The sequence below is a fragment of the Curcuma longa genome, chromosome 17 (genome assembly GCF_044706935.1).
Source record: "Curcuma longa cultivar G26 ecotype Majalengka, Jawa Barat chromosome 17, ITB_CL_G26_1.1, whole genome shotgun sequence".
Classification (NCBI taxonomy): domain Eukaryota; kingdom Viridiplantae; phylum Streptophyta; class Magnoliopsida; order Zingiberales; family Zingiberaceae; genus Curcuma; species Curcuma longa.
The window spans coordinates 4142881-4165337 of NC_133877.1; the positions used below are offsets into that span (position 1 = coordinate 4142881).

General features: G+C 40.8%; 3 protein-coding genes and 2 pseudogenes across 5 annotated transcripts; 2 read left to right on the forward strand and 3 right to left on the reverse strand.

Annotated features, from left to right (window-relative positions):
- The first annotated feature begins 490 nt into the window (after window positions 1–490).
- On the forward strand, window positions 491–1180 carry LOC141848208 (small ribosomal subunit protein uS9). Its single transcript, XM_074736269.1, has one exon. It carries the CDS (start codon window positions 513–515, stop codon window positions 948–950), a length of 438 nt encoding a protein of 145 aa, XP_074592370.1. The 5' UTR covers window positions 491–512; the 3' UTR covers window positions 951–1180.
- Window positions 1181–2789: 1609 nt separating this feature from the next.
- Window positions 2790–8726, reverse strand: LOC141848210 (uncharacterized). Of its 3 annotated transcripts, XM_074736272.1 has the most exons (7): window positions 8677–8726; window positions 8401–8435; window positions 6974–8264; window positions 5677–5874; window positions 5432–5583; window positions 3101–3556; window positions 2790–2999 (listed from the first exon to the last, which is right to left on the reverse strand). In XM_074736272.1, exons 3-6 carry the CDS (start codon window positions 8244–8246, stop codon window positions 3104–3106), a joined length of 2076 nt encoding a protein of 691 aa, XP_074592373.1. In that variant the 5' UTR covers window positions 8247–8264; window positions 8401–8435; window positions 8677–8726; the 3' UTR covers window positions 2790–2999; window positions 3101–3103. The 3 variants fall into 3 exon arrangements, with proteins under 3 accessions (XP_074592373.1, XP_074592371.1, XP_074592372.1); XM_074736270.1 differs by having other exon boundaries at window positions 2790–3556; XM_074736271.1 differs by having other exon boundaries at window positions 2790–3556; window positions 6974–8256; window positions 8677–8725.
- Window positions 8727–10056: 1330 nt separating this feature from the next.
- LOC141848211 (uncharacterized) lies at window positions 10057–16104 on the reverse strand. Its single transcript, XM_074736273.1, has 9 exons — window positions 15850–16104; window positions 14641–15701; window positions 13921–13979; window positions 13674–13743; window positions 12848–12935; window positions 10928–11088; window positions 10701–10844; window positions 10497–10625; window positions 10057–10412 (listed from the first exon to the last, which is right to left on the reverse strand). Exons 1-9 carry the CDS (start codon window positions 16046–16048, stop codon window positions 10248–10250), a joined length of 2076 nt encoding a protein of 691 aa, XP_074592374.1. The 5' UTR covers window positions 16049–16104; the 3' UTR covers window positions 10057–10247.
- Window positions 16105–17016: 912 nt separating this feature from the next.
- LOC141811765 (protein SOSEKI 2-like) lies at window positions 17017–19448 on the forward strand (annotated as a pseudogene).
- A 1353-nt stretch (window positions 19449–20801) lies between these two features.
- LOC141811407 (uncharacterized) lies at window positions 20802–22233 on the reverse strand (annotated as a pseudogene).
- Window positions 22234–22457: the final 224 nt, after the last annotated feature.

Sequence of the window (22457 nt, forward strand, 5' to 3'; positions counted from 1 at the left end):
TCATCTAGCCGCCGGAGCATAGCTGAATTGGTTACGACGGAGCAGACGTGCAAAAGAGGACAAGGGTTCGAATCTCACGAAGTCGAGGAATACTTTCTCTCGTCGTGACCAACTGCAGTTTCTCGATTTATTTTTTCACAAATAATCATAGGACCGACCGTGTGAGATTGTTGGAATGAATTTTACCTTTTTTTTTTTATTAGAAGAAAATGATTAGTCATCTAACTAAACCATTTTATAAATGGTTCGCTAATAATTATATGAGCTGTTAATTCCAAATAATTTATTTACTTTACGAAGTGCACGAAGATCTCTAATGTATTTAGATTTTTGTATAAAAATGTTGGATTATTTGCTCTGTCAATGTTTAAAAGGTTAACCGGATCATGAACTTTAATAAACCGGACCGAGGCACTTCCCAATTGCCGGCCCGGTCCGCTATATAACCCGATAGATACCCGAACCTAGGGTTTCATCTCTCCTATCTCCCTCCCCGTGCTCGAGCGGCGACCATGGCGACCCCAGCGGCGGAGTCGGTGCAGTGCTTTGGCAGGAAGAAGACAGCGGTGGCGGTGGCCCACTGCAAGCGCGGACGTGGACTGATCAAGGTGAATGGCGTGCCTATCGAGCTGGTGAAGCCGGAGATCCTCCGCCTGAAGGCCTTCGAGCCCATCCTCCTCCTCGGCCGGCAGCGCTTCGTGGGCGTCGATATCCGCATCCGCGTCCGCGGGGGTGGCAAGACCTCCCAGATATATGCTATCCGCCAGAGCATCGCCAAGGCTCTCGTCGCTTACCACCAGAAGTACGTCGACGAGCAGTCCAAGCAGGAAATCAAGGACATCCTCGTCCGCTACGATCGCACCCTCCTCGTCGCCGACCCACGCCGGTGCGAGCCAAAGAAGTTCGGTGGCCGTGGTGCTCGTGCTCGGTTCCAGAAGTCCTACCGCTAGAGCTTGTCTTTCACAGGAAAGTTCCAACCTTGCTTTGCTTGCTAGTTTTTTTAGCATGAACTTTTAATCATATTGATCACATAGTTTTATTTTTAGTTTTAGTTTCTATTGTGGCTTTGGAAACAAAGAGAGGTTCGATTATGTTGATTAAGATCGATCTTTGTCTGGAATATGCAAAACTGTTTCTGTTGCTCGCCATTTATTTTGGTCTAAGATTAATAATTTTGGCATCATGGTGTTTTTGAGTGATTCGATTCCGTTTTGATGGCAAATCTCGATAGATTGTAGTTTAATGCTTGCACAATTGTGTAGCGATAATGAATGTGTCATTGTAACAATACTTGTATGAATTGGTCTTCATGGTCAGGTGTTCCATTTTTTCTGAATAATTTTGAGGGAAATTTGATAAGATTCTTTTGTTATCTATAATACTTTATCGATCAGAGCATCTATGACCTGACGGCGATGATTGTTGTCTTTACTTTTTAAAATTTAGATGCTACAGTGAGATCTCTCTCTCATCCGCCTGTTTTTCCCCTCATTTTTGAGCTTTTCCTGGTAAATTTTGTTCTATTGCATGTTTTGTTTCTCTGTTAGTCTTTTTTCCTCAAATTTTTGTTATGTTCTTCCTCATAAATCTTGTTGCTTAATTTTTTTGGTGCAATTTTCGCTTCACTATTGTTATCATTTTAAGGTTATTATTAGGTGATTTAAATCGATTAAATTATCTTTATTGTAATAATTAGCGTTTATTTTTGAACTGATTTTTAACTACTAGTTTTAAAATGTATATATATATATATCTTCTAAATTCATTTTCTCTAAATTTATACTACACACTATATCCTCGAAAATCATTTTCTACCATTAATGCATAAATTTATGGCCACCATTAGTACGTAGAAATTTTATTTTTTATGATTTTATTATACATCGTTAGTCCCATCCTTCATTTATTTTTCTTTCTTTCACTTGAGACTCTTCGGTCAAAAATGTTCGCTGATGCTTCTCTTATCAAATCCTTTATTGCCATTAAATTCCAGTCGAATTTGCAGGTGCAGCGTTCGTCACAAGAGCCTTATCCAAATGACATCTTAAAGAGGCATAAAATCTCCTCCTCTGACCACTCTATTCCTTAAAATTACATCCAACTAAAAATTAGATCAACAGCAACTGTTTAGCAGCAAAACTGTAAAACAACTAAAATTTTTATTCTGGACTCGTCCCTGCATGCTTCAGAGGCAGGGATGCAGTGGTAAGAGATAGGCATATCTACTATAATACTTTTTAAATTTATTTGATAGACAAAGTATAAAGATCGGACTGTGAATTTATTTGATAGATGAAATATGAGCTTGGACCGGTCATTTTAAGATTATTAAGCTAGCAAGAATTGAATATATCTAGATTAGACAACTTCCTTCTCTTTGCATGCAAGTTGTTGGCTAAAAAAGTTATTCAAACTGACTACGAAACATGATTGAATTAGTTGGCTAAAAAAGATATTCAAACTGACAACGAAAGATTGAATTAATTACTACAAATAGCTTTATTAAAATAAACAGGAATCAAATCTCAACCGAACCGAAACACTACCCTTCCTGTGCTGATCAACTATAACATTCCAATTTACCTTCTTACAAATAATTATAAATCGATCATATAAAACCACTAAAATAACAGATTTCATCTTTTACTAAAATTACAAACTTCCAACCTTTTCTATTGCACCAGTTGATATCAACTACTCGAATATTTAGGAACATTCAAACGCAGTGAACCTGGTTAAGGTTGATCATATCACCATATCACACATGAATAATCGACCATTCAAAACCATTTATAGGTTAAACATGTAGCTATTTGGACGATCATGAATAGCTACTGCTGATTAAATCCACAAAGTGTTTCTTCCTGGCAATCAAAAGACAACAAATTTTTGATACCTACAGAGTTTACTCTCCTGCTGGTTAGTTCCTGGAGTTACAAGATAACATACAACTAACTAATCAATCTGAAACACGGTCCTCCCTCGATTCATCCCTTGTTCTGTCACATAAAAATAAGTGTTTGAACAAAAGCATCAAAGATCTCTGTCAAACTACATAGCCCATCACAAAAATATTTTCCAGTGTAGCGTAGAGCTGAACCTGCTAGTTCTTAGTGCTTTTACCACGTGCTGCAAGCTTTGATGCCACCTCTTCTTTAGTCAAAGGCAGATAATAGATTCTTGGGGTAGCCTTTGTCTTCTTAAACAGATCATCGAGTGTCAGAGCAGGTGGGTCGGGCTCCCTTGGAGGTGGGGGCGGTGGGGGAAGTCGGTCTCTTACAGGCTGTGGATCAGGTTGTCTTGTGATGGGAGGCAATGGCTGGTGCTGTTTCAGAGAATGCTGATGAGCTGGAAGTTGAGCAGCCTGAGGTTGCTGAAAGTTTGTAGCTTTGGGTGTGTTTGGGTTTGAAGCTGGGGCCTGTGGCGGTGCCTCAGTTCGTGCCTTGACTTCTTGGGTATCAACAAACTCCGCAACCAAAAGATTCCCACCATTTGGAGGCCACTGCAGATTGTAAACAGCACTGCGTGTGGTAGTGGCTTCCTCCACTGAAGAATACTGCAAAACATAACCGGTAAGGCTTTGTAAAAGTTGACCAACATCCAATTGGAGAAAACTTTCCATTTTCATCACTTGGTAAAATAATGAAAATACATAGTTCAACACTGAAAACCCCAATCAAGTCAAAAAGATGATCGGAACTGAATTGGGTTAAGATGATGTTCCATAAAACCAGTTAACCCCTTCAAACACTCAAAAACAAGAGCCAACATTAGAAGAGGAAAAAATGATTTCATCAGATAGGAGGCTGCTGATGCTAATGCTGCTACCGCAGTGTTATACTGTGAATGATGGGAGTTATATAGCAAAAAAAGTGCATGTACAAAAGCTGGATAAAGAAGAGTGAATTACATGGATTTAGTTATGATAGGCAGCTTATTTGCCAGAAACTGTTAAGTAGATAACATAATATAAGAAACTATTAAATAAGTGGATAACATCACTAACATAATATATACAAAAGTAGAGCATGTGTTTAAAACAGAGTTAACTATGACTATTAAGAATAAAACATAGATTTGACCATACAGAAGATTTCAAACAAATAAAAAGCTGCAGTGGTGCTTAACATGATATCACAGGGAATAACAAAATCATTCCTGATTTTACCATGGTTTAACCTGATATTATTACTTTTAATTAGTGAAAAACTAGCAGGATCAAGCTGGAATTACATTGAACTCCTAAAATTAAGAAACAAAGATAAGAATAACAAGCCAAGTTTAAGTCCTGATATTTGGGGTCAGCTATTGGCTATTCAGACCTTATCACATATCGGTGAGCAAAGCATCAAAAAATAAATTCACTCTCCCGCAGCTTGAAGATTTTCAACTAAATCACCATAAATAATATTATGTTCACGGATGCATTTAGTGAACAAAAAGTACAGCCAGCAACATTTAGCAACAAAAGTTCATGATGAAACTGATTGAGGAATATGCATGATTGCTTATTCGAAGCAAAATATATCCCCTCAAACTTTTTAATTATCCTCACTCCTTTCATCTTCTCCTTCCCACTTCAATCTTTGATGAAAGTATAAGGTATACAAGGAACAAGAAATGAAAAAAAATGGAAATCAGCAGAGAAATGCAAGTATCAAACTTGGTTTTATTAAGTATTGAACTCTATACTCAGTTGCATCAGGCAACAAACTCTAACTTGATTGCATTCTATCACTAGTAAGCTCCATAATCACCTCATTGAACAAAACACTTTAAAGGTTCCACTAAACTTTCCATATGACGTCCTCCTCATGAATAAAGAAGTTTCATTTTCTTTGCTACCAACTACCAATCAAGCATATTATGGTTGATAAAGCATTAAAATCTTTCTTTAGTCTAGATTTGGACAATTAAGCCAAATCTGCCATGTGTGCTACTATCAAGCATGTCTGTAGCATCATCCTATAGGGAATTCTTGGTCGGCTTACCTCCAAGTAGAGAATTAAAGCATGATGGCCAAAAACATGCAACAAATTTCAACAAACATCCATACTAAGTCCAGCTTAGACTGCGTAAAAAGTTGGATATCTGCCTGTGTTGATCAATAAATGGACCACAGAGGCCAAGTCGAGACATAATGAAGCAAACAACAGATCAATTTTTTTTCCTAAAAAATTTACAGTATAGGGATTGATCATTGAACACTCATAAATCTATATCTCCATATTATTATAATAGGATTGTGTTAATTCCTACATTTTTAAATTTTAAAATGTAAGAGTATCTATAAGTAAATTAGATACAAAGAACAATTACCATACTAATCAAATTCAATAAGAAGAAACTTGCCACAACAACATTGCAAACTCAATACAGTACACAAGGAAAAGTGGAGCTAAGGACACATAACATAGCATGCAGAACATACAGTAACGTAGCAGTGGGTCTTAATGTGGTCCATCCAGAAACTGCAAACTGTTCCAGTTTTTGCAAGCAGCTCTTGCACAGCTTTCAGAGTGAAAGGGCGCAAAAATCTGTCAATTCTTAGTGAAGTGGTTGCAGGTTTCTGTGATGGTGGAACTGCATAATTTTTTTTAGAACAGCATCTAGTCAAACAAAATTATTCAAAATATGAAAAAAAAAAATTAGACAAAACAGATCACTTAATCTCACCAATCCGTTCCTTCTGAGAACCTCCAGCAGCCTTTAAATCAGGTTTATTGAATGTGCGTCTAGAAGTAATTTCAAATGTATTCTTAGGTGCACTTGATGTACTGAGGTTAGATGATTGACGTTCTGGAAGTTTAACAGTGTCTGAACTCCAGCGCCGCTGCCGTTTTGGAACCTCATTGCTTGCAGCAGCTTCTTGGTCTGACCAAAAAGGCCCATTAAATTGATTACTTCGCTACTGATATACCATTTGGAGAGACATGCCAGATAAAGGAAAAGCACAAGCAAATAAAATGCAAAATAGTAGCATATAATGTTGAACGATGAGCAGAGCAATTGCAACCATGAATAGTTCACAAATAGCAGCATAGACACAGCTAAAACTAAATGAAGAATATGGAAGTATACAGGATTTGAAATAGTTGAATGCAATTCTATATAACAAGCTAATGTAGCCAATGTACCATTTCGACACTCTACTATAAGAAACAAAGTATCACATATGTCCAAATGCTACATTCAGATAATCATCAGCACATCATCCATCAAGTGTTTCCATTGAACTACAAAGATAAGAAGCAGACCACAAAGAAATTTGTCAATTGAAAGTCAAATTCAATAAACTATCTCTTTTTACCATAATGAAAAAGAAATGGGCATATCAAGATAACTGTTTTGCATCTACAGTTTAATGAGCACATCAAGTTGATCTTCTAGTACTCTAACCAGATTATCTTATCTAATTATAAAAGTTCCTCCAAGATCGACATGATTAAATGAAAGACTTTGAGCACCTAAAGTAGCATATCAACTTCAATGTGCAGCATATTAGCAGATCAATATGCTGCCTGGTAGAAAAAAACATAAGTTTTCCAGAGCACTACAAAAGAATCTAGCCATTAAAAATTTAATATTGCAGCAATACAAAGTCCACCTTAGAGACAGACAAACAATTAAAACATGAGCAAGTTGTTAAATGCAAATAGGATTCAAGTTGACTAGGTCCAAGTGGAAAGTGTAGACCTATAAAACTTTAGCCATTTTCATACCTGGGGTCATAAAGAATGAAAGAGATTTGTTTGAAGGGAGTTTATCCCATATGTTTTTTATATATGAGTTCATTGACTCTATGAAAATAGAACACATTAAAGATGCTTAGACTTAGGATTATGACTATACCATATTGATGGAGCAAATATTTGCCATCACACTTAGTACTGAAATAAATATCATTCACGAAAAATTAACAAATAACATCAAATGATTTAACAGGATTAATATTCCAATCCAGTGTGAGTACCTTCTAATTTTCTCTTTTCACTAAGAAGTGCTGGCTTCTTGATGTCTTCATTAATAGTTTCCTCCAGAATTAACCCATCCTGCTTAACGTCAATGTTTATTGTATCACTAACAACAAGCTCTTGTATCACCTCAGTTTTTTCAACTAATTCCTCAGACTTGATATTGGAATCAATGTTCTTACTTTCCAATACATCATCCTCCATCAATTCATCACTTGAACTCCTATCTAAGTTCAGCTTTTCTGGAGACTCTTCATCAAGGTTATCTTCTTTCTTGCCTTCATCAACAAATATATATTTTTTAACATTTGTATCTTCCACGGAGACCAGGTGATTAACATTCTCTTTGGCATCATGCACAATCTGCAGATCGCCACCTAGTGAAGGAACAATGCTGGATGATGGCTGAACCATCTCCTGCTTAACAACCTCTTGTTCTAAATAAAAGTCATCAGCATTTAAATTATCCTTTAGTTTATTCTTTTCAATAATTGACACAGAATCAATAGGAAGGGATTCACACTTAACCTGGGATCCTAAGTCTAGGCTGAACACAGATACCTGGTTGTTTGATTCAGGGCTGGCTTTGATATCCTCAAGGGGCAGCTTTGAATCGTCCTGCATCAGTTCATCGAGCTTTGCTTCAGAATTTGTTACAACTGCATCTGAAACGTACTGCAAGGTCACATTGTGGCTCTCAGTTGCACCATCTTCTAAAGATTCCACCTGAGCTTCTGTTTCTAAAATGGATGCATCCGATCCTGATATAACTGCCCCAGCATCTTCCATTTTCAAATCTTGGTTGATGTCTATGTTGGTCACTTCCAAAGTAGCTTTTGTTGCAACATCAGTTTTTCCAACATCTGAATGATCATCAGAGATGTCAGTTTTCACAACGCCAGAGATGTCAGAATCTTTGACAACCATAGTGGCATTGGTGGCGCCATCCTGTTCATCTGGATCTTTAACTTTGTCAACCATAGTAGCACTGGAGAAGTCATCTTGCACATTTGGAACTTTAACTTTGCCAACCATAGTAGCACTTTCTACTTCAGAATTTTCTGCCACCTTAGGCTCATCTTCTTTGACTTCGTCATTAAGTTTCTTTTTGTTCTCCATAACCTCAGCGTCCAATGCATCAGATAACCTCCTTACCAATTCTTCCTTCAAACCTCTTACTGGTAGCTTTCTTTTCTTTAACTCTTCTTTCAATTCAGTAACCTTCCATTGGTCAATGGATTTGTTGTTGAGCACAGGATATGGCGATGACATACTGTCTAAGCTGTAGTCCTACAACATACGTTTTTCTTCAAATGATAAATTGCAAAAATATGAAGTAGAACTATCCAACAAAGGAGAAGAGAATAATTCACAAAATCTAGAAAAAATTTGCAACTACCACACACTAAAACATAAAAGATCAAACCTGAAATAAGAAAAATTAGCTCTCGAAGTGAGAATCTGCAATGGTCAAAGAAAAAGCAGAAATTAGCAACATCAGCCAAGCTGCAAAAGGCAACAAGATAGATTTACAAAACCGAAGGTAAAGCTTGACTTTTTGGGCAACATTGAGAAATGCACAGACATAAAACGAACTACAAAACCTATTCACCCGACAAGAAGGTCACGAATAACCAAAACTCAAATGCGAGCTCCAAAATATTTACTTCCGTACAAACACCATCCAGAACCAATAACTCACCGGGAAAGCAGCTATCCGAGAAGCAAAACGGTCGAGGATTCAGAAGAAGAAGAACCCTAGTTTCAGGACAAGAAATACAAATAGACATTAAATCGTAAAAGCAAAAAAAAAAAAAAAACGAATCTCAGGGAGGAAGGTAATAGCCACCTCAATCTGCTTTCTTCCTGGAAAAAAAACAAAAAATATATATAAAAATGAAGGTTGTGATCCACGAAGAACATGAAGAATGAAGAAGGATCTCTACGGGTAGCAACCGAGAGCTAGAAAATAGTCGTTTTCCAGGGCTTGTTCGCGCTCTCCATCGATTTGGCTCCAGAAACGGGTGCGAGGCGGAGCGATAGGCAAGGCGAAGAGGCGAGAGGAAAGGGCGAGGGTTTGTGGTCGGAATGGACGACGGCTGCCATAGCTGGCAGGTATTTATACTGCCCGTACGTCTATAAACGCAGTACACAAATGAGGATCCGAACCGAACGTTATCCGGTCCGGTTCCCAAAGAGTGTGGAGGACGGTCGGGTCAAATCCGGTCCGGAGGTAAATCAACCGTGGTCAAAGAGTGTGGAGGAGTCACGTCAAGCTCAAAGGGCTCGGGATATCATTCTTATTTTTTACTTTGAGAATTAATCTTTGATTGTAGTAACATATGTTGGATATGATTTTGCAAGGCAAAATTAAGGTGCCATCGATCGTTGGAAGTCTGATATGACTTCAAAATCGAAATCTATGTTTCCGTAGATAAATCTAGACTATTAATTTGCTCAAAATCGATTACCAAAATAATGGGCAGACAGATCGACCGTCGGATCGAAGATGGTAATAGATCGCAGTGGATGCGAGAGGGCTCGGTCATAATCTGACCATTGATGAGGGGATTTGATCTGAAGCGTCGGATTAATAGAGTAAATCTGACGTATCAAGTTAGGCTGAAGAGTTACTTTCCAACGGACGAGATCATATTATAAATATGAAGAGATAAAACTCTTCAGATCAATGGATTCAAAAGTCATTTGAAGAGTTATAACTGATGGCTGAGATTAAAAGATCTTTAAAGGGTTATACCCTTTCAAAATGAACGATCCAGATCAGCAAAGGATACTTACCTCTTCACCAAGTATATATACATATTGGAAACTCATCTCATTCAATCTTTGCAATCCATAGCATAGCATTAGCATCCTCTGCATAAAGAGTCCAAAAAGCCATCGGAATTGAGTGCTACTATTCCGAGACGTTCGTCGTTGTATCTTGGGAACGAATTGTTTCGGAGCAAATCGTTTGAGATATGAACACTAACCTCGACGACACCTTGTGACCGGAAACAACAACATATATGGTGCAAAAAATATGGCGTTTGTTGGAATATCGCCGTGTGATATCCAAATATAGATCCAATTCAACTTAATTGGACAAATTATCATACAAACGTTTTCATTAATCAAGCACAATAGATCGAAAAGGCAACAAAAAAAAAAAAGATACAACACCACTGACTCAATCATGGCTCTGGAAATGCAGAGAGAATTGGTTTCCAGAATTAAAATCTGGAAATTACAGGATTGAGGGTTCTTTGAGGATCAGTTGGTTCTCTGTACAATGGACACTATGACAGTTACATCATCAAGTTTGCCTCCTGTGAACGTAGGATATCCAGATGCAAGGGCTGCATCTGCAAATGGACTCCTGGCTGTTGCGGATCGCCCTACTTCATGCGCCCTCTTCGCCAGGTATTCTGCAACCTCCTGAAGTATCGAAAATCATCATCGTAAATACATGAAAAGTTGATCAAAACAGGTTGGTTTTATAAGTTCATGTTAGGATCTGACCCTGGGCTTTAGACTTGCTTGCAGTGACTTGGACACGATGGCTGCTATTTCTTGATCATACAGATTGTCAAATAGGCCATCAGTTGCGGTCACGATCACATCGCCTTCATCCAGGCCGATTTTGTAGGTCTGCGATTCGCGAAGATGCACAAGGGTAGTATAGAAGAAATGGTTACTTGACAGGAGAAAAGCACAGATTATTACCTCAATGTATCTTGTAGGATCCTCTCCCCTTTCTATCTGCAGAGGGAAGTTGAAACCGTAAACCATTGGAGTGGATTTTCTGAAAACGGTGTCATTTCTTATCACAATGAACCCAGAATCTCCAATGTTGGCAACATGAAGATCCTATAGAGCACAAATCAGATAGAATATTAGATCAAATTGTTAATGTGCCTAAATAAATACTACAAATGCTCTAGAAAATACACCTGTCCATCAAAGTAGCCAACCAAAACTGTTGAGGAACCTGGAGAACTTGCTTCAGCAGCACTTTTGACTAGAATTTCATTTGGATTGCATCCTTCATATTTTGAGACAAATCTCTGACAACTCTCCATCAGTTCTCTGGCATATAGCCCCGCATTGATTCCTGAAGCATAAGTTTGAATACGAGTTCTAAACTTAGAGGAGGCATAATGAGGACACATGCAAAACTATGACAAAAGATCTTTTTGCCCCTATCTTTTTGGTAGATAATTTCAAAATAATATGGTTTCACATGTTCGTAGGAAGTCTGAAATTTTTCATTGAATTGGTATCTTATGATGCCTTTATTATATACAGGAGATCTACAATAATAAAACAAAAGAAGAAATTATAAACCATTACAGAATCCTATGACTAAGGGACAAAATTATGTGCACTGATTATATGTTCAAGTATTTAATACATACTCTATTTTTTTAAGAGGCTCTACGACCATGCTTCTTAGGGTTAAAATTTAATCCGAATAATTGTATCCTCCAGCTATACTTAAAATTAGTCTGTTCATCTTTGTTCTGCCTTATGCATCCTCACTAGACAAGAAAAGTAGGTGTTGTCAGCACACAGGGTGTAGCCATGAGGTAACGTGCATTGTTCTATAAAAAGAAAAAAAAAATCCCTTGCGATCAAATTTATTCCAATCATAAGCTAAACGTACACGCCTTCAAGGAGCAGGAACTTGTATTACTTCAAAGTCCTTAACCTTGAGAGGTAGTTCTGAATAAATTATTTTACTAAATCTTCAATCCTAAACTTGACATAGCACAAGAAGTAGTTTAGACAGTTTAGTTCTTTTTCTATGTAATACAATAGGATAGAACAATGTAAAGAACTATCAGGTTCTCTTCAACTGGACAACAACCAATGGGTTCATACCCATGGATGGATTAGTAAGAAATGGTCTCGATATTTCTTATTTCTACACTCTAAATCCAAATATAAAATTCAGAATGGCATTTCTCAGGAATCCTTTTCTCATAGAAGGAACTAAAATATTGTACTTATTGTAAGACCTGTGACGCCCAAGGGGAAGCCCAAGCTAATTCCAAAATGGTAAGGCAGTTTGATGTGGGGCAATTGAGAAGAAGTCATCTCTTAGTCTCTCTTCCCCTTCGTCTCAACATTGCAAGAGATGGACTAGCTTTAGAACCATGCCGAAGCTCAATCGCATGTGAATCCAAGGTTTATGCCAATGCAGATAATCCACCTTTGGGTTACTTGCGGAAATCATGAGATAAGTGCTCACTTATTCTCTATATGGACTATAGATGACAATAACAGCAAGGGAACTGCAGACTTTTGGATGGAGCAGAATCTACTCCAATAGGCACCCAAAATCAGTTTGGGTGGTGAAAAACCTGAACCAAGGCTCTTTATCTCAGGTTCACCTAACGACAATCCGGTGCTCAGTTAATTTGCAAACAGAAATTCCTGTATTAACCAAGCAAAAGTCTCTCTCACATCAAAGATGCTAATTGCTGAAGTGTCTAAAAAGTTTCTAGTTCAAGGAATTTGAATAATATAGTGAGGCTCCAGACTAAACACGAGTTACACTTGAATAAGTTGATACAACATGTTGACATATCAAATTAAAGCTTAAACTACTTTGTCAGGAAGGAAACTACTTCAAAGATTCCTCAACCACCACCACGACAGCATGATACCTTACGACATTAAAACTAAAAGATCTATATTTGTGATTCAAACTCAATCCTCATATGTTAACCAGTAAAGTATAGGATTGATAATAGTGTTCACCAAGAGAAGGTTAAATGTATAAACTATTATTGGAGTATGTATGGCTAAACAATAGTAGATTCTAGAATGATCAAGCAATAAAAAATTCCTCAAAGAAAGGGAAACACCTTCTAGGGACCATTGGCCCACCCCATCAGCTACACCAAACCAACTATTTGATGACACAAAATATGCATCTTCACCACCTGTCAATGCCTGAAATTACAATTTTAAATCACTACCTTGAATATTTTCAAAACAGCAAATGAAACATTATGAAAGCCATTCATGCTCAAAAATATAATAACAAAATAAAACAGACAACTGAAAGAAAAATTGAGAACAGTGAATAAGAGATATTTCACACATTCAAAACTAAATGCCGAAATGCAGTAACACATCCTAAGTTTCTGTCTATTCCCACCAATTATGACCATCCAGCAGCGAGTTAATCAAAAGCAAGGAAAGTAGTTCTTTTATCCATACTTGACCTGAAGTAATTCGCTTTGTAAAAAGACCAGATCTGCCATTGGAATTCACTTATTAAAATGTATGAAAAGGTCAGATGTTCACACACAATCAAAATGATTAGCGATTGGAAAAATCTCTGATGGAGAAAAAATAGCAGGAGATCTGAGAGAGAGATGGATCCACACCAAAACAAATTACTTGCGATGCATCATCAATTGAGCACAATGCAGTAAAGAATCAAGTATCTGATAAACTAAAGGTTCATTGTTTGTTCGATGCAACAACAAGATGTTTCATCAAGAAATCTCATAAAAGACATTAGTGATAGAATATTGCACCAAATACAAGAGGAAGCAGTTGAAGAGGTAACGTCAAGAACAAAACTTGCCAATCTAACAGTTTTTCCATTCTTTTCCCAAATAGTTCATGAACAACAGACCAATTTTGTAAAGGATTTAATTCATGTAATTGTTATTTCAATACCTTTGAAGGATGGGGTAAGATTGAAGCTCCTGAAGACAAGAAAAGTAAATCTGTGGCTGCCTGGTCCACGCTGGATAGAATAGAAATAAAAATAGTGTTATGCATGAGCCAAACCATGTATAGACCATGAACATCTAACAGAAGGTACTTACTAGAAAGAACATATATATTTTTATGCACATGCACAAACTTGCAGTCTATGATCTCATTGTATTAACTCAGAATCAACGAAAAGTGATTACTGTACCTATCCGGACTTTCATCCGCACCACTCTCCTGATGTTTTCCCTCTACCGCAGTTTCAGCCTTTACACACAGAATATTGAAATTAAGCTTACATGTCGAGATAATCACATGCCAATGAAATGTGCAAATAAACAATGAACTTAAGCTTACTAATAAAAACATTCTTCTAATACTTCTGTAAGACAAGTGATCACTTTCTTATATTTGTAGATCTACAACCTATTTTAATTCACTTATGTAAGCTGACAAAATATAAGAGTGGACAAAAGAGGCAACAATGTTGTATAAACAAGGCAACAAATTGTCTTAGACTATGAAGAAATTTTAAAAAGTTTATTAACTCAGTGTGGAGAGTACCATCACCAAGTAAAAAGTGAGCAAGCCTAACAACAAGGGAAGGAAACTGTTTTTCAGCAACTATTTATTCCTACGGCATCAAACCATGGCTACTACATAAGCATTTTTTGTCCTATCACCAACATGTTTTCCATAACCTATAAATTGAATGGAAGTCAAAGAAGTCATATTGCAAAACTTGTGCAAGTAATTAGTTAGGGGTTTGTTATGACCAAATCAAGAGGTAGGATAACTGTAATTGAGGATATTTGACTCAACCACAGGGCGATTGTTTCAACAATTGTTTGACAAATGTTTCTTACTATTTTTCAGGTTATGTATGTTCCTGAAAATAGTCATGGATGAATAACTAAGAGAGGATTACTTCAATTACACTTTCGCTGCTATCACTGTTGTCAGAATCATCTTCCCAGGAAGGAATTTCTTCCAAAGCCACATATTTGATGTCCTCGGAGTCACTAGAAACTTGTGAATCATCAGCATGTTCAATTTGATCTTCCAAAGGCTGAAGTTTCTCATGATCTGGATTTTCTAGAGCCTCTGTGCCACCAGTATGTTGAAGCATTCCACCATTAGAATCCTCTTTTGTTTCAGGGTCCACATCTGGGCTACTCAATTGGCTGCAATCTTGAATTGATTCGGAGTTTATTCTACTAGGGTGGTTTTCTCCAAATTTAATATCCTTGTCACAAATTCTCTCTTCACTTTGTTCCAACTGTTCTTCTGGAGCAATTACAACTACAGGGTCTTCCCCCGATTCATCCCGAACAGAACAGAATAACTGTGAAGCTTCACCAACAAAGTTCAGCTCTATTTTGTTTCCATTATCTAGAGAGATGGGATCTTCCAACGACAGAACAGACAAATCAGAATTGCTATCTGCCAACTCAACCAGTTGGTTTTCTTGCGGAGCAAGAATTTGCAAGTCAATAGCTTCCAGTACCTTTACTTTCCTGGAAGCATCGTCTTTTCCAAAGTCGTGGATCAACTCCTCCTCAGTATTTCTACCAACATTTTCTTCCTGACCTTTGATCAAAGATTCAACATCTTCTCCTGAGGACACAAAACTTTCTGAAGCTGTCCTAGATGCTTCGCTGTCTTCGTCCATTTTTTGCATCTCAATCACTCCTTTCTCCTCCAGACAGATCCCGACTTCGGTTTTTGCGATCGCGTCAAGCAGCTCCAACCCTTCGTCTCTTACTTCACCTATAGCCACCGAATCCGATTCCTGCGCCTCGAAACCAGACCTTTTAGTTGTTTCCTGCATCATCTGACGGAAATCGTTCTCCTTGGAATCTTTTGCTTCCGTTTTCTCTAAAATTTCCCGATCCCTCCCGAGCACAGAGCTCTCAGAAACAGCGACCTCCTCCCTCTTCACCTCGCTAGCATCACCAAACTTGAAAACGACGCTGCCGTCGGAACACTCTGAGGAAACCACCAACAAAACCCCAATAAAAAAAACCAGCATAACGGACAATAACACAATACCCCTAAGGCGTCAGAACTCGGCCCCGACCTCCGATCCTCGTAGATTAGAAGAGCAAAAAGCAAAAGTCAAAGGAATCTTCAGTACCGGAAGTAGACAACAGCTCCAGCGAAGACCTCGACAGTGAATGAGGGGCGATCCTCGACCTTTGAGGCGGCGGATGGATGGGCGGGCCGGATAGCGAGCGGCGCAGTGGGAGCGGCGGCGGCGGCGCGGGCGGCGAGAGCTTGAAACACGCAGGGGAGAGGCGGAGGTCGAGGAGTCCAGCAAAGGGGATCTCCGCCATAAACAATCAGCGTCCGGCGGTGGAGATTGGCTTCCACATAGTTAGCAGTGAAGATACCGAAGGAGACGGTTTTATTCGGTAACCATCGCCGCGGAGCATGGCGCAGGAGCGGATAAAGATGGGGAGGGGCAGCGGGACACGTGCCGGGGAAACCCGTCCCCCACTACCAGCCTTATCCAAATCCCTTCCTTGGCACGTGTGGTCCCAGGTTTAACCTCCCTCGCACATGACACAAAAAATGCACACATCCCCTTCCAATTTAATTTAATATATGAGAAGAAACAGCTGTCTGAAATGAGCCGCATCTTAACAACTCAATCATTTATTAATTTTAAATTTTAATAAAACTCGATCTGATCTACATTTGATGCTTCGACATCACATTCAATAATGTTTTTTTTTATAGAAATAGTAATTGAGTGTGACCATGCAACTTCCTGCTTCACAAGAAGTTAAAAATTGTTTAATTGAAAGCCTACCTTAATTCTTGATTTGTATCGGATTTCGGAGATCCTCACATATTTCGAAGGTGGTTTTCTAAGTTTTCCTGTATCAAGAACTCATACCCATCTCCATCCCCGTCATGACATATTTAAAAAATATTTTTTAAAATTTATTACTTTTTTATTAATTAAAAAAAGAAAATATTATTTATTTTAAAAATAATGAAACTATAGTATTCAAACAAGTAATTATCAATATGACTTATTTTTTCATTTGATATAAGGATATAATCAAATTAATGAATCTCAATGAATGAAATTATCAAAGTCGAGTTCGGGGATGGGAACGGGGAATTTTTGGAATAACTTCGACCCAGGAAGAGATTCATACTGCTGACCCGCTTTCTCGGATTCGGGAATTTCGCTATCAAAATGAGATCGGAGAACGAATTCTCCATCGGATTCTCGATCATCATTTGAGATGTTTTGGCCTCTTTCTTGCGTCTCGATCACAAACGTCGACATGGACTGGCTTGTTCAACCTTCTGTTCGGTTCGGTTCTGAAAGCACTGCTCGAGACATCGAGCTCGCGAAGAAGTTCAGGGTTGTTGGAGATGGAGACTGATGGAGATGGAGGCGGGAGAGCGAGGAGGCCTAGCAACTCACATCATCAGCAACAGAGGTTGGAGAGGTCGCTGAGGAAGGTTCAGGTCGTCTACTATCTCAGCCGGAACGGCCAGTTGGAGCACCCCCACTTCATCGAGCTTCCTTACCTCCCTAACCACCAGCCTCGCCTCAGAGATGTGATGGAAAGACTCACTCTTCTTCGAGGAGAAGCCATGCCTTCTCACTTCTCGTGGTCTTGCAAGAAGTAGGTAGTTATCGATTCGCCTCCCTTGATGTTGCGTCTTTGTTAATTCTGTTTCTTGTGCTTGATTGGTCATGGAAAACTAAGGCGCTACAAGAATGGATACGTGTGGAATGACTTGACCGAGGACGACGTTATTTACCCGACTGACGGCGTCGAGTACGTCCTCAAGGGCTCCGAGATCATCCCAGGCGCTTATGGTTAGCCTTGAATCTTTCTCGAGACTGCGAGTTTCTTGATGCAGGGAGAGATTTAGCTTGTTTATGCGGCAGAAAGTTTCAGGCAAGTTCCTATCGGCGGCGGCAGGCGACAAAAGCCACTCCCAGTATCCGACTCAGACACGCCTCGCTTGGAATTGGAAGAGGAGGCGGCATTGATGGCGGCGGAAGAGGAGAGCACGAGGCACAGTAAGTGCTCCCGCGGCGTGTCGACGGAGGAGATCGAGCGAGTCGGGACTCGGACCGAGCTGCTGCTCGACGACTCGTCCTCTCCGCCGTCCACGACCTCCTCCGACAAGCCTGGAGGCGGGAACGCCTCCCAGCGGATCGAGGAGGCTGATCGCCAACCGTTCCTGGCTCGGGGCTTGCTGCTGCTGCAGATTATCGCCTGCGGATCAGCAGCAAGCCAGCAATGAAAGGAGGCAAGACCGGCAGCGGAGGGGCCGTGAGCCGGATTGCGAGCCGGACGACGGTCGTGGAAGAGGAGGAGCTGCGGCGCACGCCGGAAATCGCCCGGTTACGTCACCGCCTGGTGGAGGAAAAGGAGCGCCTCAGCAGGAGCATCGCCCATCCTTCTCTCAAGAAATCTTCCTCCTGCAACGAAGAAAGGTTACTCTACGGATTCACGACCCTTAATTTTCAACATTTATTCCTCAATAAAACCGTTCAAACTGTAGCTCCTGCTGCACTTATGCCCAGTTTACTTAGAGGTGCGGAAAAAGAAAACATGGAAAGTTTTCCTTTGCATGCATGCATCCGTTGTTTACTTTTATAAATTTTTAAGGAAGGATAGAAACTTTATCCATCAGCGGATCATTTTCAACCCAAAAGTTATCACCCCGAAATCGGGCGGAACGCGACGGACGGACGGACAAAAAAAAAATAAAAAAAAATTCTCTCGCTGTCGGAACGTGGAACGCTGGCGGACGCGGAACGCGGACGTGGCCGACGAAGATCCAAACAGACTTCCAGAGTTGCCGCAGTCGACGGCGAGTTCCGAGACGTGGCCGGCGACTGCGATCGCGAGAAGGCGGCGAGGCGGTACTCGACGAGGCGGGTCAAGGCAGAGGAGGAGCGGGAAGCGCCGACGGCCGTCGAGTCTTCGACAAGAGTCTGCACCGATTTCGGCACTTCGGAGACGCTGCTGTGGCGGAGCGGCCCTTCCGGAGTCTGCACTAGTCGACGGCGAAGAAGATGAGAAGAAAACCCTAGCCGCGCGGCCGCGGCTCTTGCTTCCCTTTCCCTCTCCGCTTCGCGCGGCCGCCAGCTCTTTTCTCTGCTCGCCGCGCAGGAGAAATAGGGCAGTCGAACCCCAGGCAGAGAGCGAAGGCAAGGGTCCTTCATCCCCTGTTTTGCTCCATTCTCGCCGCGCCATAGGAGGGAGGAAGCCTGAGCCGATGCTTCCTTCGGAACGCCGGCGGTCGTGATCTATTTTTTTCCCTCGTGAGGTTTTCCGCTTTTCCTCTCCCTCCTCTCCCTCCGTTTACTCTGTAATCCTTCGGATATTCTTTCTCTCCCCCTCGAGATTTATTTTCCCTAAAGATTCCTTTCTTTTCTTCATCCGCTCAACCAAGTAAACATAGCATTACTCTTTCTTCGGTGAGCAGGAGCTCAAAAGCTAGGATTGAAGAAAGGAAGTTAGAGGCGGAGGAAGAAGGAGGAGGAGAGGGTATGAGAGGAAAGTGCATCCCTGGGAGGAGGAAGTCCTCTGTGAAGCAACGCTGACACGAGAGGGGAAGCGGAGCAGAAGCTTGCATGTCCTGCCTTGCGAGGTCTCTGTTCATCAATGAATTAATGCCGCTGTACTGTTAATGAATTTGATTAATGTTCCGGTTGAGATCGTCTCGTGCACTCCTCACCAGCCACGTAACACCAAGTTGTCCTTGTGAGGAAGAAGCGATCATGGACCCATCACTAGGCATGCAACACCAAGATGATGAATTCTAGGACCTACAAGTATTAACACAGTGAAAGGAATGTCAGAGGTACCTCTGGCTTGATCACTCCGATACTCAAGTTAATCATTGAGGAAGAAAAATAAATTTAAAAGAAGAAGTTGATTGAAAATTTTATTATCACGTACTTATATGCAGGATAAGGAAGTTATATAGACGGAGAAGGGAAAAAATTATATCAATTGGTCTGAAAAGTATTTGCACAGTGAGATTTTGTCAAAAGAAATATCTTTCGTTAATTAAAGAGAATATTACGCAATGATCTTATCAGAGGAGATGTCACAGGAGATGTAATATCGGCAAATTTGTTAGAGGAAATGTCCTGTCAAGATCTTATTGCGATCATTACGATATGGAATGCCCCCTCACTGTCATAGCTTCGCATTATTAGATTGTCATGTTTCATAACTTCTTGGCGGCGGTGATGTTACTATTTGACAGACTTGATTGTGACTGACTGAGAAATTTGGCGGGCTAAGAAAGGAGGGTCGGAATAGGCACAGCTTGAGTATAGAGCAATGGACTTGGTGAGTCGTAGAACTCTGGCTCTCAACACTTTTGGTTCGAACAAGATGAGAAGCTGAACTGGGAGTTAGGCAGACCGTGACCGTTCGAGTCTGAAATAGGATGGATCAGGGCTAAGTCGGACGAGTGACCGAATAGGGATTCTAAGTGAAATGCATGGGATCCAGTCAACCAATCAAGTTAACCATGCCGGTTGAGTCTCCCTCCGCCTGTGCAATTTGTCCTGGATAAGTCATCTTAATAAAATGTGTCCCAATCTAAAACTTAATTTTTACATGTCTGATCATAACACTCATAACAATTAACTTCTTTTCTGCAAGAAAAGGTAGAATCCGTCACTTTAACGGCTCCACACGATCGGACTTACGATCATCTATGAGGAAGTAAATCGAGAAATTACAGTTGATCACGATACAGAAGAGTAAATCGAGCCTAAACCCTAAACCCTAAACAATTAACTTCTCTATCTACCGTGTGTGTGATGCGAGATTCTATTCATTAGAGTGCAATTTGACGTCCTCTTCGTCTTCTCTCCTGCTTTTCATGGAGATTCTTTTTTACTAACTAATATTTTTATCTTTCCACTTTCTATTTAATATAAATATAATATTATCCCTTGAGTGTATCTAAATTAAACTAAGTTGAATACCTATTGTCATCTTTGAATATATCTAAATTAAACAAAGCTAAAAATGAAGAGTGTGGAAGTTTCTTTCATCTCTTCCTCTTCTGCAAGTTGGGATATTGATCGACAAACTCACAATACCATTAATATAAGGATGTTTATAAGCTGAACATATATTGACAATTAAGAACATTTGTAAAACTAATCAGAAAACTCAATTTAGCACGATTTCAGGAAACACAAATATGCATCCACATAATTAACAAGAACTTATGCAGCACGAGTGACAGCTTGTTTGTTGCTCCAAGTTTCTGCATCTATATACACAAACAACACCAAAAGTGGCTCTCGACTTGCTGAGAACCAAACATGTATAAGAAAGTTGTCATTTTTATGACTGGGATTGGGAAGGATTCTTTACTGGTACAGTTTGCTGGCCTTACTGTGAACAAACTGAGTTCCGAGGTCTCCCGTTGACTGAGAAGATGAATCTCTCACTGGCGCTTGCTAAGGATCTACCCTTTTCCTTGCGGAAAGAGTTGGCATGGTAAGCATGGTCTGCCTTGGTTGTAGATGGAGCATTCGAATCTTCCTCCAAGGTGTGTTTTTTCTTGTTGTTGAAGTTCCTGAGACCTTCCGACTCCAGAGAAATTGAATCCATGGAGAACGATCTCCCGATGGGCTGGAATCCATCTTCCCCAATGTCAATAGGCTTTTGCAACTCGGCGTTTGAGATGGGAACTGCTACAGCTTGATTTCTAGCTCCAAGTTCGTATCTTTCAGCTTCAAATTCCTCTTCTGAGGCACCAGGACCAAGCTCAATTTGCCGGCCGCCCATCTGATCATTGTCCGCTGAGGTGATGGTATTGGGTCCGGGTTCAGGTGGGGGGAAAGAAGAGGAGGGCAGAGCAGTAGTGCTTGTTCCAGGAACGCAATCAGCGGTGACGGAGGTTGGAGCGACGATCGGAGCTCGGCAAAGGGGGCAATTGACATGGGACCGTAGCCATGTGTCGATACAACCGAGGTGGAAGGCGTGATCGCATTTTGGGAGGAGGCGAACGAGTTCTCCATCGCGAAACTCCGAGAGGCACACTGAGCAGCCGGTGGCGGAGGATCCGAGGACGCCATCCCCGGACTTGTAGGCCCACGCTGTGATGGACTCGATGGCGGACTCATCCAGGCCGACGGTGCGTATGTACCACACGTGGTGCATCACTTCTTCGCCATCTCCGCCATCTGCGCCATCGTCGTCCCCGAGCGGCTCGGCGGCGCCAGCACGGCGTCGGCTGCGGAGGCGGATTAGGAATAAAGTGAAAATGATCATGATTGCGGCGGCGGCGCGACGACGGAAGCGGCGGCGACTGGGAGGGCGGGAAGGAGGGAGCTGGAGCGGTGGAAGCGTATGGTGGTGGGTTCGTCGGAAAAGAGAGGGGGCGGAGGAGGAAAAGGAGCGGACGGAGTAGTAGGCGGGAACCAGTCGCCGGGCGTCGCATAGAGGAGGCGGCGATTAGGTCGGCGGGAGGCCATCGTAATGGCCACGGAAACGACGCCTTCCTTCCGCCTCTACATAACTTCTTCTAAGCAATTCTCCTTTACCCGCACTCTTTCTGACCGCTGGAGCCCACCGTCGAAGCCTTCAGGCACAGCCGACACGCGGTAGTACAAGGTGTGGGGGAAAAGTTGGGGACGACAAATTAAGAAAAATTGGCCGATGGTTAAAAAAATGGCCGGACCGAACCGGAGACGTGGAGTTGATTTAGACCGGGCGATGTGGT